This window comes from Pipistrellus hanaki (genome assembly GCF_964339955.1).
Source record: "Pipistrellus hanaki genome assembly, chromosome: 1".
NCBI lineage: Eukaryota > Metazoa > Chordata > Mammalia > Chiroptera > Vespertilionidae > Pipistrellus > Pipistrellus hanaki.
This window is the reverse complement of record NC_140503.1, coordinates 196559400-196574683: the sequence shown is the minus strand read 5'-3', so window position 1 is coordinate 196574683 and position 15284 is coordinate 196559400. Positions and strand designations below refer to the sequence as shown.

Here is a 15284-nt window from a genome sequence, read left to right as displayed (position 1 = left end):
TTGGCTGGTTTTGAGTAAGAAGCTTTTATCAAATTATTGCTATATCATTCAGGTTGAAAAATAAACTTACGTGCTGGACTTCTTTTTTTTTTTTTTAATTGCTTCAGTAAGGTAGGATGGCATAGCAACATGAGAATGGGTTTTAGAGTTGGACATGTGAGATATTTGTCCCACCACTTTGAGTCTCTGATATTTGATGTTGAGCAGATCACTTTAATCTCTCTGAATGAGCCTCGGTAAAAGGAGTCAACTAGTCAGTCTTTTGAATAGTAGATCTGGGTGAAATAAAGTAACATCAAGTGCTAAGCGTGGTACTTACTTGGAATGTTGTCAACAAATGTTAGCCCCTGTACCACCCTCTTCTCCCAACAGTGCTCTACAGCAATATTATAGCAGAAAAGTGCTGTAATTCCAGCTAGAAGATGTAGATTTTGAGTCCAAGTTCTATTCTCTTATTGCACATATTCTTGGATCCAGTCACTTGACTAGAGAACATCAGTTTTCTCCTTTGTAGAGTGGGATTCTGGAAATAAAATGTGGTAATAAGTACATCAGATCTAGGCTTTCATTCTTTACTAGAGGCCCGGGAAACAAAATTTGTGCACGAGGGTGGGGGGTGGGTGGGGCCCCTCAGCCCGACCTGCATCCTCTCCAGTCCAGGAGCCATTAGGGGATGTCCTACTGACGGCCACTCCCAGTGGTTCTCTGTTCTCTGCGGGGCCTGGCTGCTTCACTGCTGGTGACATAGCTGCCACGCCCTGCTGTCCACTTGCAGGCGGGGCTGAAGGACTGGGGGACTCCAGTGGGGCTGAGAGGACTTGGTGCCTCCATCTTGTGGCTATGGGCACCACCATCTTTGTGACGGTGTGAGGGTCAATTTGCATATCCCCTCTTTATTAGGATTATCTAATGTGATGTGCCAGCACAGCCAAAGGTTCAGCGAGCCTGAGGAAAGGTGGTGAAGGATTGAAGAAAAAACGGACAAGAGAATAGAGCTGGGTTTGGTGCCTGGCTAAGGCCACAGAGAAGGATCCAGAGGGTAAGCTGAGCCTTTATTTTATAGCCAGAGGTAAACAAGGTAGTGGTCACCATAGTTACTATGTTCTTGTGAGTTTTACTTGTTTTGGTAGCACTTGCTGCACCTCCCACAGCTCATTAGCTACCCTATAGGGTCTAGGGGGCATCATAAGGTCAAGCTTAATTATGCTAAAGAGGGTTGTGCCCTCTAAGCTGGGACTTGTTTGTGGCTTTGCCAATAGGTCAGTCTGAGGCTTAACTGCTCCCTATAACTGCTCTCTACAATCTAACATTTATATGCTGCTGTATTTCCCACTGGTTAACGTTATTCTTATTTGAAGCTGCACTTCAGGAACATTAACCTGATGGATGTGTGTAGGATGCATTGATTTGGAGGCACAGAATATAGGGGACAATGTGGATGTCCTTCCAGGAAGTTGTATACATAATACAGAGCCATTAAGTGGTTTAAAGCTGTAGTGGGAACTCAGGGCGTTGCACTAATGTGGTAAAATGATATGTTAAAAAGATGGCTGTGGCTGCAGTGATTTCATTGGGTGGGGGCCTTTGTTTCTGTTCATTAGTTTCTTCTCACCTGCTCTTGTAGAATTCTTACCCAGGTGCAGTTCTATCACCATTATCAGCTTTCTGAAGAGTGACCTACATTTTGTAACCTGATTTCTCACAATTTACAATAGTCCTAATTCTCGGGAACATGTAATTTTTCTGACAGTGAAGTTGAAAGGTTTTCATCACTTGAATCTACCCTTACAAACACCAAATTGGTTTCACTCTCTCTTGAGTACATACTTGTTAGCTCTAGCTGGGTCTTTGTATTCTTCTATTCCTGCTTATTAACCTTTACATGAGCTGTTTCACAAACCCAGGGTGTGACAATTTCTCCATGCTTTCTCATTTCTTGGAAGCCCTTTTATAGTTTGCTTTTATTAACAATTTTCAGATCAGTCATCCTAAAGTAATTTTAATTGTTTTATAACTTGAATAGGTGGGGGTGACTCATAATTTGTTAATTTTTTATAGCTTGAGTATTCTTTCTTTCTTGTAACTATAAAGTACCAAACTTGAAGCAAATGTAGGTTTAAAGTGTGATACAAACACTTCTTACTGTATCATTTTAATAATGAAATGTTTTTATATAAGAAAGTTGGGTGGGGTAAGGAGGAACCTGCCAAGATAATCACAGAGCAGCAGTAAAGCTTGATAGTTAGCCACCTATCTATTCACTTATATGTATGCTCTTCAAAGAAGTTAACTTTGGAAACGAGAGGGAGCTCTCTTTAAGTTAATGACTTCCATGTAATTAAAGTGATACAGTAATATTAACACTAGAAGGGGCATTCTTTGTAGGAACCCCTGTTGTGTCAGTTATCGAATTTCTTTTATACAGGTGTATGTGTGAATTCCAGCTCTCATTCTACACAAAAGAGAATAGTTGGTTAATTAGAGGTGGACCTGGCAACTACCTGTCTTAGGTTATTTTTCGTTCCTTGAGAAGAATATTGAAGAATCAATTGGGTCAGAATTTTGGGGGGTTTTGGAAGACCTAAACGAAGCAAGAGCTGTTACTCTGACTGCTGGCATGTACTCGTCATTCATATAGGGTTCACATGAAAAATGACAGTGTTACATAATCATAGTGGCAGCTTTGTTTTTCTTAGTCATGGCAGCAGTTAACACAGTGTACTAGTGGCTTAACATACCAACATTTAAGTCCTTATTTTTTGTTTTTGTTTTTAAGTCATTGAAATTATGAGACTATCATTCAGATGGAAGCATTATAGTTCTTCGGAACCATTATGATCTCAAAAGGAAAAGAGAATGATTCAGATAACACTGGCTGAGGTGTTTTGAGGTGCATCGAAGTGTCCCAAGCTGTGACTTACCTTAACATGTTCTTGAAGTACCATGGCGTGGATTAAAAGGTATGCTTTAGAAATCTCCCAGTGACCCCAAGGTTGTGGATAGAATGAACGTTCAAGATTTTGTATTTAATTATCTTGTATTTTCAGATATTTTAATATTAGATTGCAGATGTGGTTATGGATTTGTGGCAGTAGTATTTTTGTTAGGAAAAAGCTATTTATCACAAGCTTGATGAGTTAATTTTTTTCTTTTTGATATGGTTAGAGAAGATAGTAGTGTAGATATTTCCCCCAAATTTTAATAGTAATGAGTTGTAATTTTAACCAAATAGTTTAGGGATTATTCATGTGTTAGTCTGTAATTATCTTTCTGGTGTGTGTCAAACTAGTTTCTCTGCTGTGCTGTAAGTTCATGGTAGGTAGTCTGAATAGGAAGTAGTTGGGGTATTAATTTTACTAAACAAAATAATTCTTACTTGGACCATTTATAGTTTGTGCTTGCTTTGTCTTACAAAGAATTTTTTACTGAGAGGAAAATGAATAATTATTAACAGTGGTATTGTATGTATACAGTTAATCATTCATGTGTTTGTGGTTGCTAGTAGTGGTAATTCCAGGTTTTGTATTACCCACTTAAACATTAAAAATCTTTTAGGTTTTTATGTTCATAACATTTTGAGTGAGGTAGGCAAAACCATTTCTTTATTATTTAAAACCTTGGAAACCTCCTAGTTTTGTACTGTGTGCTTGCTATTAAGTGATTTCTTAAGGATGGTAGAAGTGAATCAACCCAGGCAGAATGCTGAATTCATTGTTACATTGGGTTCAGAATTATTTATCTTTTAGGTAATGAAGGAAAATATGTTGGGAAGATAGAGGTTTAAATCATGAATAGATAAAATTGAATAGAATACACTGGTGCAGTCTGTTATCTTTATTAGTTAGAACTAGATTATCTTATGTTAAGGTCCTTTTGACATCTCAGCAGTTAAATTCTTAAAAGAATTTAGTTATCAAACCTAAGATAAAACTACTTTATATTAAATTCTAGTCTATAGTGAGTGATGGCAATCATTCATTTGAACCAGGTATTTTATGTCTGATGGCACACAATAGTATCTACTGTCCAAAAAGATCTCTTCTGATATAACTATGGTATTTGATACATTGTTCACAAAATATATGTCTCTGTAATATTTTCTAATTCAACTTCAAACATCTCTTTCTGGGTTAGTTTTTGATTATTTGATAGTTTTGTTTTAACTCCACAAAGGATTCTTGACGCACAGCTAGAGTAGGGAGCTGCTATCTTTTTGGAAGAGTTTATAACTTAGTAGTGAAGAGCTTAGGTTCGCTCTGGGGCCAACTGACCCTTTTGAGATGGAACATTTACTTTGTTATTTTTTTATTATCATTATTATTATGATTTTTTTTTTTAAGTCCTCACTTTGGGACATGTTTCCATTGATTCCTTCCTTCCTTCCTTTCTTCTTCTTTTTTTTTTTTTTTTTTGAGAGAGAGAGAGAAAAACATTGATTGATTGCCAGCCAGGAATGGAACCTGCCCTGACTGAAAAATTAACCTGCAACCTTTTCGGTGTATGGGACCATGCTGCAATCAACTGAGCCACCCAGCCAGGGGCTGCTATTACTATTTTTAAGCCTCATCTGAGGATATGTTTATTGATTATTATTATTTTTTAGAGAGAGAGGAAGGAAGAGAGAAACATCGATGTGAGAAAGTTTAGTCAGTTCCCTCCCTGTGGGCTCCAACCAGGCAACTAACCTGCAATTTAAGAATGTGCCCTGACCAGGAATCAAACCTGCAACTTTGGTAGTGTACTGGACGATGCTCCGATCAACTGACCCATACTTTGTTATTTTGACAGGCTGTAAGAATGATCTGAGCAAAAAAATATAAATTAATTTATACTTTTAAAATATTACAAGTACATAATTATATAATTTATATATTGAATTTTATGTATATAAATTACATACACTTAGTGCAGGGTTGTGTATGTAGGAAGCCAGTTATTAACAGTGGTGATGATTAAATGCTAGAACAGGAACCTTACACTTTATTCTGTGATCTTCCTAGAATTAAATAAACAAACACTATTCAACTGATGTTTTCAGTTCTTTGGGTGTTTTCTCATTAGTGAAAGAAGATGGTTGTTTTGTGCATCTTCTAAAGCTGTATTTTTCAAAACATAGGTTGTAGCCCATTCATTAGTGAGTCAAGAAATCGATTTAGTTGGTTATAACCAGCAATAAGACATATCTATAATAATAGAAGTGTAATATGCTAATTATACTGGACAGCTGAACGACCTTCTGGATGGCATTCTGGACTAAGCTGCAGCAGCGGGGAGTGAGGCAGAGGCAGTTAGGGGCAGGCAGGCAGGCATTAAGCAAAGCTGTTTTATAAAATAGAGTGATACATATGTTTTAAGATTGTGTCTAAAATACAGTTTTCTTCCTCGATAGAAAACAGATTAAAGATTTCTGGTAAATTGTTTCATAACAATGGAAATTCTACATTAGCTTTCTATACTTGGGAACTGAAAATATAAGAAATCTTTGCCAGAATAAAAGGCTAAAGATAATAAGCATAATTCATTTTTCTCTGCAAGTTCTTGAAATCGAGTCAAATATACATAGTTTCTGCTCTGAACTGGGTATGACATACCAAACTTAGAAATCATGTTTTGAAGTTATAAGAGAGAAAGTAGTAACTCCCAACCAGTGAATTCACTACCATGCCGATGGGTGCTTGTCTTCAGGCATATGTTGCTACTTTTGTTGGAAGCAGAGAACAGGAGTCTAGGGATTCAGAGAAGGAGAGAGTTGAAGTCCTTTTTTCTATTACTTTGTCTTCCCAAATCCCCCCATCCCCGCCCGACCTAGTCTACTCCAGAGTATCCAATTCTTCTTACTCATATCGGTAGCATTGCTTGGCTTTTCATCATCGTTTCAGCCCGGTTTCTTCCCGACTTCATCATTTTCTACCTCATACTGTTTCTCCTGCTGCGAGTGCCGGGTTTCCTGCTGTCACTTTGTGGCAGATGTTTCTTCAAAACTGGGTCCATATTCTTTGGTTATCACCATGCACAATGTACAATCTTCTTCTTTGTTGAAATTTCTGTGGAAAAACTAAGCTGTATAAGTATATATTAAACAAGGGTGACTTGGAGCAGGTAGACTAAACTGGAGCCAATTTTCAAATCTCCCCACCTCCCTTCCTCTCAATTATACAAATTTTGTCTTGTTGACTCCTGTAGACAAGTTCAGGGGGTTAACCCGGGACGAGCTGCCCCTACCCATCGCTCCCTTGGCTGCAAGTCTCCTGGGGTCCCTTAAAAGTTTAGGAGATGCACACCTGAGAGGGAAGAAGACGGGGGAGGGAAAGGTGCAGGCGTGCTACTGGGACTCCAAGAAGTCTTTTGTTTCAGTTCTCATTCGCTGGCCATTGTAATTTAGAGCATCGAGGGTTTTTTCTTATAATTTTCCCCTTTTCATTTAGATTTTTCGAAGAAAACATCCTTGTAGAATGTTTGTATGATTTTAATTATGGTTAAATGGCCCGTTTATGTTCAGGGTATTGTCCCATGTTGCTTTCAAGGTTTATTCCTAGGCCATCATGTCCCATGGAGGAGGGAAGTCCAAGGATTACAGCTAGGTGATGAGAGATATTTTAGTGTTATCAGCTACTGATGAGGATTTCCATTTCTTTGAAGAGTAACTTTTTCTGTAAAGGTATAACTGGCTAGTTCAATCTGTTGAGCAAACAATATTAGCTGAGACTTGATTTATGGATCTATATAATTGAAGGAAGCAATAAAAAGAAAAGGCAAAGTATTAAGCCAGCTTGTAATAGTTATCTAAATAATGAGGTTATCCCTATTGGCAACCAACTATCGATAAAAGGTTACTGGAAGCAGTTAGGCATCTAAAGAAGAGGTATTTTCTATGGAAACAAATAAAGCTAATGGTTCACCTACATTATCAATGCTGTTTCTGCATCTGTAAGGCTGTCATTTGAAATTCCTGGGTGGAAGGCATAAAGCTTCTAATGCTGGAGTGATGGCTGGCAGTGACCATCCTATTCTGCTTTGCACTTGGGATGTCTCGGGTGAGGTCATCAGGTGTGCCGGCTTACCTAGCACCAGTTACTGAGGTTGTTTAAGCATGAACTGTTACGGTGATTTCTCTGGCGTTTATATCAAGTCATCTAGCTGCGCTTTAATTCCAAACCAGAGGATTTTAGAAAAATGGAATGTTAGTTTGGAGGGTTGAAGCCAAATACTTGAGAAAATTAAAAGAATTCAGAATGTAGTCCAGTTTACAGGTGAAAAAGAAAACTTTAAAGACAGTTAACTAGAATCTAATATCCATATATATGCATTATAGTTACTATTGAAATGCCGTTTCCTCTAAAATCATAATTTTTATCAGATATTGCTAAATTAAAACTATTGCATGAGTCTACTAGTAGTTTCAATAAATCTGACCTGATTATTTGTATAAATGCAACAAGAATAATAATTGATCATATAGGCTCTTTTAAATCTTCGCAAACATTACTATTTGCCTTGGTAATAAAGCCAGTTTTTAATTGTGTCCTCTTATAAAGATAACAAATACTTACTGAATTTTATAAATAATCATATTGCCATAAAAATAATAGTCATTAAGAGTTTCCTCTAGAGGAATCAAGTGGGCAGAAAAATATAAACGACAAAGGTATAATTTACCAAGTTGCTCTAGGTCATTAAGTAATAAGATTAGCAATGTTTCTAATAAAAAGAACATAAAATTAATTATCCTCAGTCACTCAGTCCCATAATTAATCCATCTTTATATTGATCATTTGCCAGTATTTAATGTATCCAGTTATTTAGAGTTCTATAAATCTTCATCCAGTTTAAGGGTATGATCTGAAATTTTATTCTCAGAAACCTTTGTTTTAGGTTGTCAGAATCTTCTCCATTGATCTTCTTGAAGGTGAAACATATATGTAAAATCATCAGAGTAAAACAATGACTGTAAATGACAAATGTACTTAAAATGGCATGTTATAGATCTGATTATATAATGCAGTGACCAAGAAAATTGTTTTTCTCCAATATAACATTTTGAGATAATTAGAATTAAAAATGAAAAAAAATGTAAAATACACAAATTATTCTTTATTTGACAGAGCTTTCATATAATTTTAGTATATAAAGTTGGTCTGCTTAACTTAACTTTTCTGTTTTTTAAAGCAAGCATATCTTAGAGATATTCCAGGAGCCATTCTAATAAGAAGACTAATTCCAGGTTAAGAAAGTCTCCTTTTAAGAACCCTGAGAAGTTTAAATCAATATTAATTATCTATTTACTCAAAATGACAATAAGAGATAATTAAAAATACAGATTACCTATTGTTAGTCAAACCTTAGTTCTTATTCTTAAGACAGTTGTTTTCTTGAGTCAATCAACTACCTCATTAAAACAATATAAGACAATATCTTGTTTTATTTTATTTTTTATTGATTTTAGAGAGAGTCGAAGGGAGATGGGGAGAGAGAGAGAAACATCAATCTGCTATCTCTCGTATGCTCCCCAACCGGGGATCGAACCTGCAACCTGGTTATGTGCCCTGAACGGGAATCAAACCCTCGACTCTTCGGTGCACGGGATGACACTCCAACCAACTGAGCCACACCAGCCAGGGTAAAACCCAACTATTTTAATAAAACATCGAATCTTTGCTTTCTAAGTAGAAAACATTTTTGTAATATCTCATCTGGAGCAAAATGATAAATACAGGAAAAAACTGTCTTTTTAGCCCAGGGAAAAAGAACAAATCTCTTGTATCAGTTTACTTTTGATATTTAAATTTGCTTATTTAAATGAAATCTAATCTTATTCAGCTTTACCTTATATAAAATTTCCCTTTTTTAAGATTTCTCTTTATAAACCTTCTAAAACTTTCCTTGTCCAATTTACAGTGCTCTTCCTGCTCATTCAGAAATAACTATCTTAGGACAAATAAGCCTCAAAATATATCCATACCTTAGGCCCAAGAAGCTAGCTTCACAAATATTTTCTCTTGTCAGTTTAAATTTAGAAGGTAGAAAAGATTCTGAGCAATTCTAACATGTCATTTTTAGCCCATTTAGACAAAAAGAAATGCGCACAAATCTGCCTTGTTTATTTTAAAAGCTCTTTAGTGTTTTAGGGGAGTGACTGGAAGTTTTGGAGGGGTGTTTTTTTTTTTTTCTATGTGTATTTTAAAAATATATATTTTATTAATTTTTACAGAGAGGAAGGAAGAGGGATAGAGAGCTAGAAATGTTGATGAGAGAGAAACATCGACCAGCTGCCTCCTGCACACCGCCCCCCCCCCCCCCCACTGGGATGTGCCCACAGCCAAGGTATATGCCCTTGACCGGAATCGAACCCGGGACCCTTCAGTCTACAGGCCAATGCTCTATCCACTGAGCCAAACTGGTCTTGGCTATGTGTATTTTTTTTTTTTTTTTAATTGATTTCAGAGAGGAAGGGCGGTTGGCGGGGGAGAAAGAAAGAAAGAGCAACATTACTGATGAGAAAGAATTATTGATAGGTTTCCTCCTGCATACCCCACACTGGGGATCAAGCCCACAATCAAACTGTCACCTCCTAGTTCATAGGTAGACATTCAACCACTGAGCCATGTCAGCTAGGCTGGAGTTTTGACTCCTGCAATTTAAAATGCTTTCAACCATTGCCTGGGGAAGTTGTTTTCAGGTCTGTAGGCTGCTGTTTTTTGAGTGCTCCTCTCCAGTAAATGGGTGACTACTCTTTCAAGCATGGAAAAGTCCATTCTCACAATTTCCATACCTAAGCCTAAATAGCTTTGGTGGAGTTGGGGTTGGGAGAACCAGTAATTATATGCAATGGACATCAGATGCCATTCTGAGCTCAGTGATCTCAGACAAGGATAAACTACAAAGGTAGTTAAGGGCTTCCCCTTAAACCCACCAGTCCGAGGAAGGAAGAAGGTTCTTTCCATCACATTCTGATGTGAACGTGGTACCCACCCCAAAGTGACACTGAGGGAATAATCCCTCATCACATTTTGGGTGCCACTTCCAGACACTTTCCTGAGGGAATACACTTTCCAATAAAACCGTGTGCTTCTGTCACAAGATGTAGGTTTGCTCAATGCAGGGTATCAGAGGGGTAGAAAGAAAAAGCACATCTGGGGTCCAATGAGCATCAAGGGGTTTGGTGGATGTCACATGGTGAGTCTGGACAGCAGCGTTGCTACTTTTTCAAAGCGTGGCCCTTTGGGTGCAGAAATGTTAAACTAAAAATCTTTAATTTCCATGGCTGAAAGTCTTTTTTTGTAAGTAAAGTTTTATTGAGCAAAAAATGCTAGCTAAAAGACTAGTTTTGGGGTATGGAGTTTCAGCCACCAAGAGCACAGCCCACTGGTGTGGCTCAGTGGTTGAGTGTTGGACCAATGAACCAGAAAGTCACACTTTGATTCCCTGATCAGGGCATATACTGGGATTGCTGGCTCTCTCCCCAATGTGGGGCATCCAGGAGGCTGCCGGTCATTGGATCCCTCTCATCATTGATATTTCTCTCTTCCCCTCTCCCTTCTTCTCTGAAATCATTCAAATATATTTAAAAACAACAACTACCAGCAGCATGGCCAGGTAGAAAAAATTGTATGTTTGCCATACCTGAGTTTTGCAGGGTTTTTTATATGTCATGTAGTGAGGAGGGAGGAGAAGGTGGTTGCCTGAAAGAATTTACATGAACTATAGGCAAAAAGGGGTGGGGAGAAAGTGAAGCAGGGTTAATGGAAGAAGAAATGGCTGCTTTTGTAGATTGGCTGGGGGTAGCAGTGCAGAAAGCCCACATGTAAACAAAGCCGGGGAGGGCAGAGATAATCTTCCAAAGATAGACACCTGTAAAGAAACCCAGAACTCCAATAGGCAAAAATAAGGGGTGTGAGAAGTCCTTTGTTAAAGAGTTCTAGCTCTTTCACTTTCCAGCCACTATAAGTTAGAATATCGCAGAATTTTTTTTCTTATCACCCATCAGTTTAGACTCAACAAAACTAAATGAAGGAATATAACCTTCTAAGGGCTCCTTTTCAGGTATATTGTTTGTAGCTCCATTTAGGTCTTGATACCAGTTCTTCATAGAATTTTGTTAGAAACTGGATTATCACTTTTTTGACATGTCAACATATCTCATTAACAAACATTGCTACTGTTGAGCTAGTAACGACTGTAACCTATGGCATTGTGGCTTTGCAAGGCATTTTGCATTAGAACACGTAAACTAAGGTTTAAACCTGAAGGGAATTTTTATGAGTTTATTTGAGCCAAACTGACATTGCTTAGAAACAAAATTTCAACGAGTTGAGAAAATGCTCTAGATAATGGCAGTTTTGTATTTTATTTTATACATTATAATCAAAGGAGGGGGTGTAAGGGGGTTACGTGAAATCCATTGGTGATAGGTGTGTGTGTGAGAGAGAGAAAGAGAGAGAGAGAGAGAGAAAGAGGAGGAGGAGGAGGAGGAGGAGGAGGAGGAGGAGGAGAAGGAGAAGGGGAAGAAGAAGGAGGAGGGGAGGGGATAGGGGAGTGGAGAGGAGAGGAGAGAAGAGGTTAGGTTGCCTTCCATTACACCCAACCCAGGCGTGTGCCCTGACTGAACAAAAGCCTTGACCCTTCAGTGTATGGGACAACCATGCCAACCAACACTGGCCAGGGCTTGAATACTTTTAATTACTTCATAGTAAACCTCAATTCAGAACTTTTCCTTTTGCCTGTGCTGAACAGAGCCCCCTTGAATGGTAGTTGAAATATTGGGCTTGCCTGTATTGCCACCCAAGGCAAAGCAGTTTGCTGTCAGATTTTGTACCATCAGGATCTCCTGGGAGGCCAGCTGCTGGGGTTGGTGGTGGTTTTTTTTTTTTTGTGTGTGTGTGTGGTGTTTTTTTTTGTTTTTTTTTTTGGTCCTAGCAATGCATGAAGGCAGTGTGACAGGTTAATGGCTCAGATACATGTTGGCAGGAAGCCATCCTTTAAGCTTTCAATTGTGGTTAAGACCACTTCTTCAGAGTGGTTTTTGGCTTTACCACAAATGTAGGTTTGATTATTATAATATGACATGTGATAACAGAAAGCTAAATTACAATTCAAAAGAAGTGTATTGTTTTGGGTATTAACACTCAAGCAGAACGCCATTCATTTCCTTATTCATGTAATGGTGTTATTAGAAACATTTTAGAAAGCTTTTCCCCATTCTGAACATATGAATATTGATTATTTTATTATTTTTGCATATTGCAAAAATAAAAATTCTCCTTTTTAACTCAGTGTCCTATGTTACATATTTTAAAATGGTAATTGTTATTTTTAATATTTTTCCTTTAGGGACATGCTTCTTTGAAACAGCTTAACTCCTTACAAACCTGAATCATAGCTTTTCCTATATGCTTAGACCTTATTTGGGCTATATCATCTATAAGTGTTATGATCTACAGTAGGGGTGTCGAACTCAATCAGAGAAGGGGCCAAAATCTAAAATCCAGCCTAAATCGCGGGCCGAATGGTTTACTGAACAGTCATAAACTGACAATGTCATAAACTGACAGCGGAGTGCAGTGATGACAGCGCGGTGCGGGCCACATTGCAAGGCCTGGCGGGCTGGATTTGGCCCGCGGGCCTTGTGTTTGACACATGTGATCTACAGTATTTAAAAGGAAAATAAAGGGCAGATGCCCTGCTGAATTCAAATAGTTTAGAATACCAAACTGTGTATTAAAGGTTTGGCTGTTTAACAAATTAGCCACACATGGTTTGATGTAGGTTGGGCTGGTACTGTGTTTGTATAACTTTTACCAACAGAAAAATGAAGACTGCCAAACCTCTTTGTTAAACTGAAGCCGTCTGTGTAGATTCTTGGTCCTTTTTAACTCCGAAAAAATGTACTTTGGAGAAAACGATTGATAGTGTAAACACTAAGATCATGAAACTTTCATAGTTCCCACTGCAATTGTAACTTATTCCCCTTGTTCACGGGAAATGCAGGAATAATTGTCAAATTTATGACACATATATGCAGTCGCACATATGTCTATGGTATATACTTAGATGTGTTCAATAGCCAAGGTGTGGCTCCCAAAGCAGATGTCTTTAAGTTTCATGAATTTTATGTATTTACAGCTTTAGAAAACTTTCTCACTTTTTAGTAATCAAAGAAAAAATTATCCTTTTCCCTTAGAAAATTTAATCAGAAGCTGAAGTTATTAGGAGGATAATGAACTGCAATTTCTTTTCAGGTTTTCTGTTGACCCCTCACTTAAGCAAACTACATCTATGCTATATTATAGAAAGTTTTAGGATCAATTAGTGCATTTTATAATTCTCCCATAAAAATTTATTCTCTGGGCACTCTCTTCACATGCCATTAAATTCTATTTCAATGTACACAGTATGGAAAATCATGAACATTATACTCTAGTTACATTTTGAACTAAATTCACCGTTTTGTGAACTTGAGTAAGGTAGTGGCTAAGCTGATTTCCTCATCTGAACATAGAGAATAATGGCACCAACCTTGTGAGTTTGATATGTGTATGAAGTGAGATATGCATGCATGGTATGTAGCCCGAGGATGGCCATCATGTAGCTGCTACTGCAGTGTATTTGATACAGATAGGGGCCATGTTTGTTAATTGCTGCTATGTGTTCCAAGGGTCTAGTACAGTGCCTAACACAATAGGCACTTAAATGTGTGTTGAATGGTTAATGAAAGTAGAAAGGAACCAGAATCTCAGAAAACAATCACACCATTCTCTCCTCCTATTCATCTCAGTTTTAGTGAGATAGGCAAAGGAAGCCAGTTTTCAAATTAACAACCGGAACATTCTAATCCTAGTACATATTCAGTATTTATCTGTGACGTTGCATAACCAGTGATTTTAAAAAAATGTATACTCTTGTGATAGATGATTTGCCAAGCGGGGGACTTTAGTGTATCTAATTACTTGCCTACTAAATAGGAGAGAAGATTGTTGGAACATCTTACCTAAAATTTGGATGGAAAGGAAAGAGGACCAATTTCATCAGAACATACATCCTCATTGGCTCAATATTTAAGTTTTCTTAATATAAAACACATATATCCTGCAATGGTGTAATTGAGGATGAGAAGTTACTGTCTTGTAAAATTTTGATGTTAAAATTGAATTTGAAGACAATTAGGAATAGAGTCCAGGAAAGAACCTTTTCTCAACCAGGAAATAACTTATTTCCAAAATCAGCCATTCATTCCAAAGACTTTATTTTATTTTTTAATGTATTTTATTGATTATTTTTTACAGAGAGGAAGGGAGGGGAACAGAGAGTTAGACATCCATGAGAGAGAAACATCGATCCATCAGCTGCCTCTTGCCCACCCCCTTTTGGGGATGCGCCCACAACCAAGGTACATGCCCTTGACTGGAATCGAACCTGGGACCCTTGAGTCTGCAGGCCGACGCTCTATCCACTGAGCGAAACCAGTTAGGGCCATTCCAAAAACTTTAAACAACATGTATAAGAAATAGATTTCTAAATTAAGTAATATGCCTGCAGAAGAGCAGATTACACAAATCATAAATGTACAATAAAGCAATTTTCACAGAGTGAATGTGCATGTATAATCACCACACAGATGGAGACTTAAGAATTGACAGCTCCCCAGAAGCCCTTCTTGTGGCCCCTCCTAGTCTCTATACCTCCATCTCAAAGGTAACCTGTAATCTGTCAAACACAATAGTTTTGCTTCTTGCTTTTGTTTTCATGTAAACAGAATTATGCATTTTTGTACTAGAGTCTGGCTTCTTTGGCTAGTACTCATCATCGCATGTGTAATGATAGTTGGTTCACTTTCATTGCTGAATAGCACTCTGTTGGCTGCTGCTTCTGAAATTTTATCTAATCCTTGACTGTAGTCATTGTGTTGTTTCTAGTTTTGGGTTATATCTGATGATGCTATGAACATTCTTGTACATTTTTTTTAGTACCCAACTTTACAGATTTGGTGACATAGCATTTTTACTACTTTTGAGCTTTATCAGCAATAGTATGCTCAACTCAGGTAGTTTGCGGGGGTCGGCTAAAGGCTAAAACTCTTATATGCCATTCTCTGTTTTTATTTTAAGCCACCTGTATTCTGGAGTTGGTGTATTAATGGCTTTCAGTCAATGACCAAAGAATGCAATTGCATTTTGCTATTTACCTAAGCCAGACTTAATTAGTAAAGAATAAAACATCCATAGAAGTATATAATACATTCTAGAACAAAATGGGATTTTTGCTGTTGTTTACCATTATCGCTAATTTAT

At 37.6% G+C, this 15284-nt stretch overlaps 1 protein-coding gene across 6 annotated transcripts in view; it reads left to right on the top strand.

Moving 5' to 3' along the window:
- Positions 1-15284, top strand: part of RBPJ (recombination signal binding protein for immunoglobulin kappa J region) — an 85040-nt gene that overhangs the window by 25216 nt on the left and 44540 nt on the right. For 2 of the 6 annotated variants that reach the window (XM_084890563.1, XM_084890562.1), the window contains exons 2-3: positions 2777-2960; positions 8444-8617. The exons of 2 other annotated variants lie outside the window; for them this stretch is intronic. In XM_084890563.1, the coding sequence (XP_084746689.1) occupies positions 2944-2960; positions 8444-8617 (191 nt within the window). In that variant the 5' untranslated portion in view covers positions 2777-2943. Of the gene's footprint in view, positions 1-905; positions 1040-2776; positions 2961-8443; positions 8618-15284 lie in introns of those variants that run through there. 2 more of the 6 variants (XM_084890566.1, XM_084890565.1) reach the window with 2 other exon arrangements.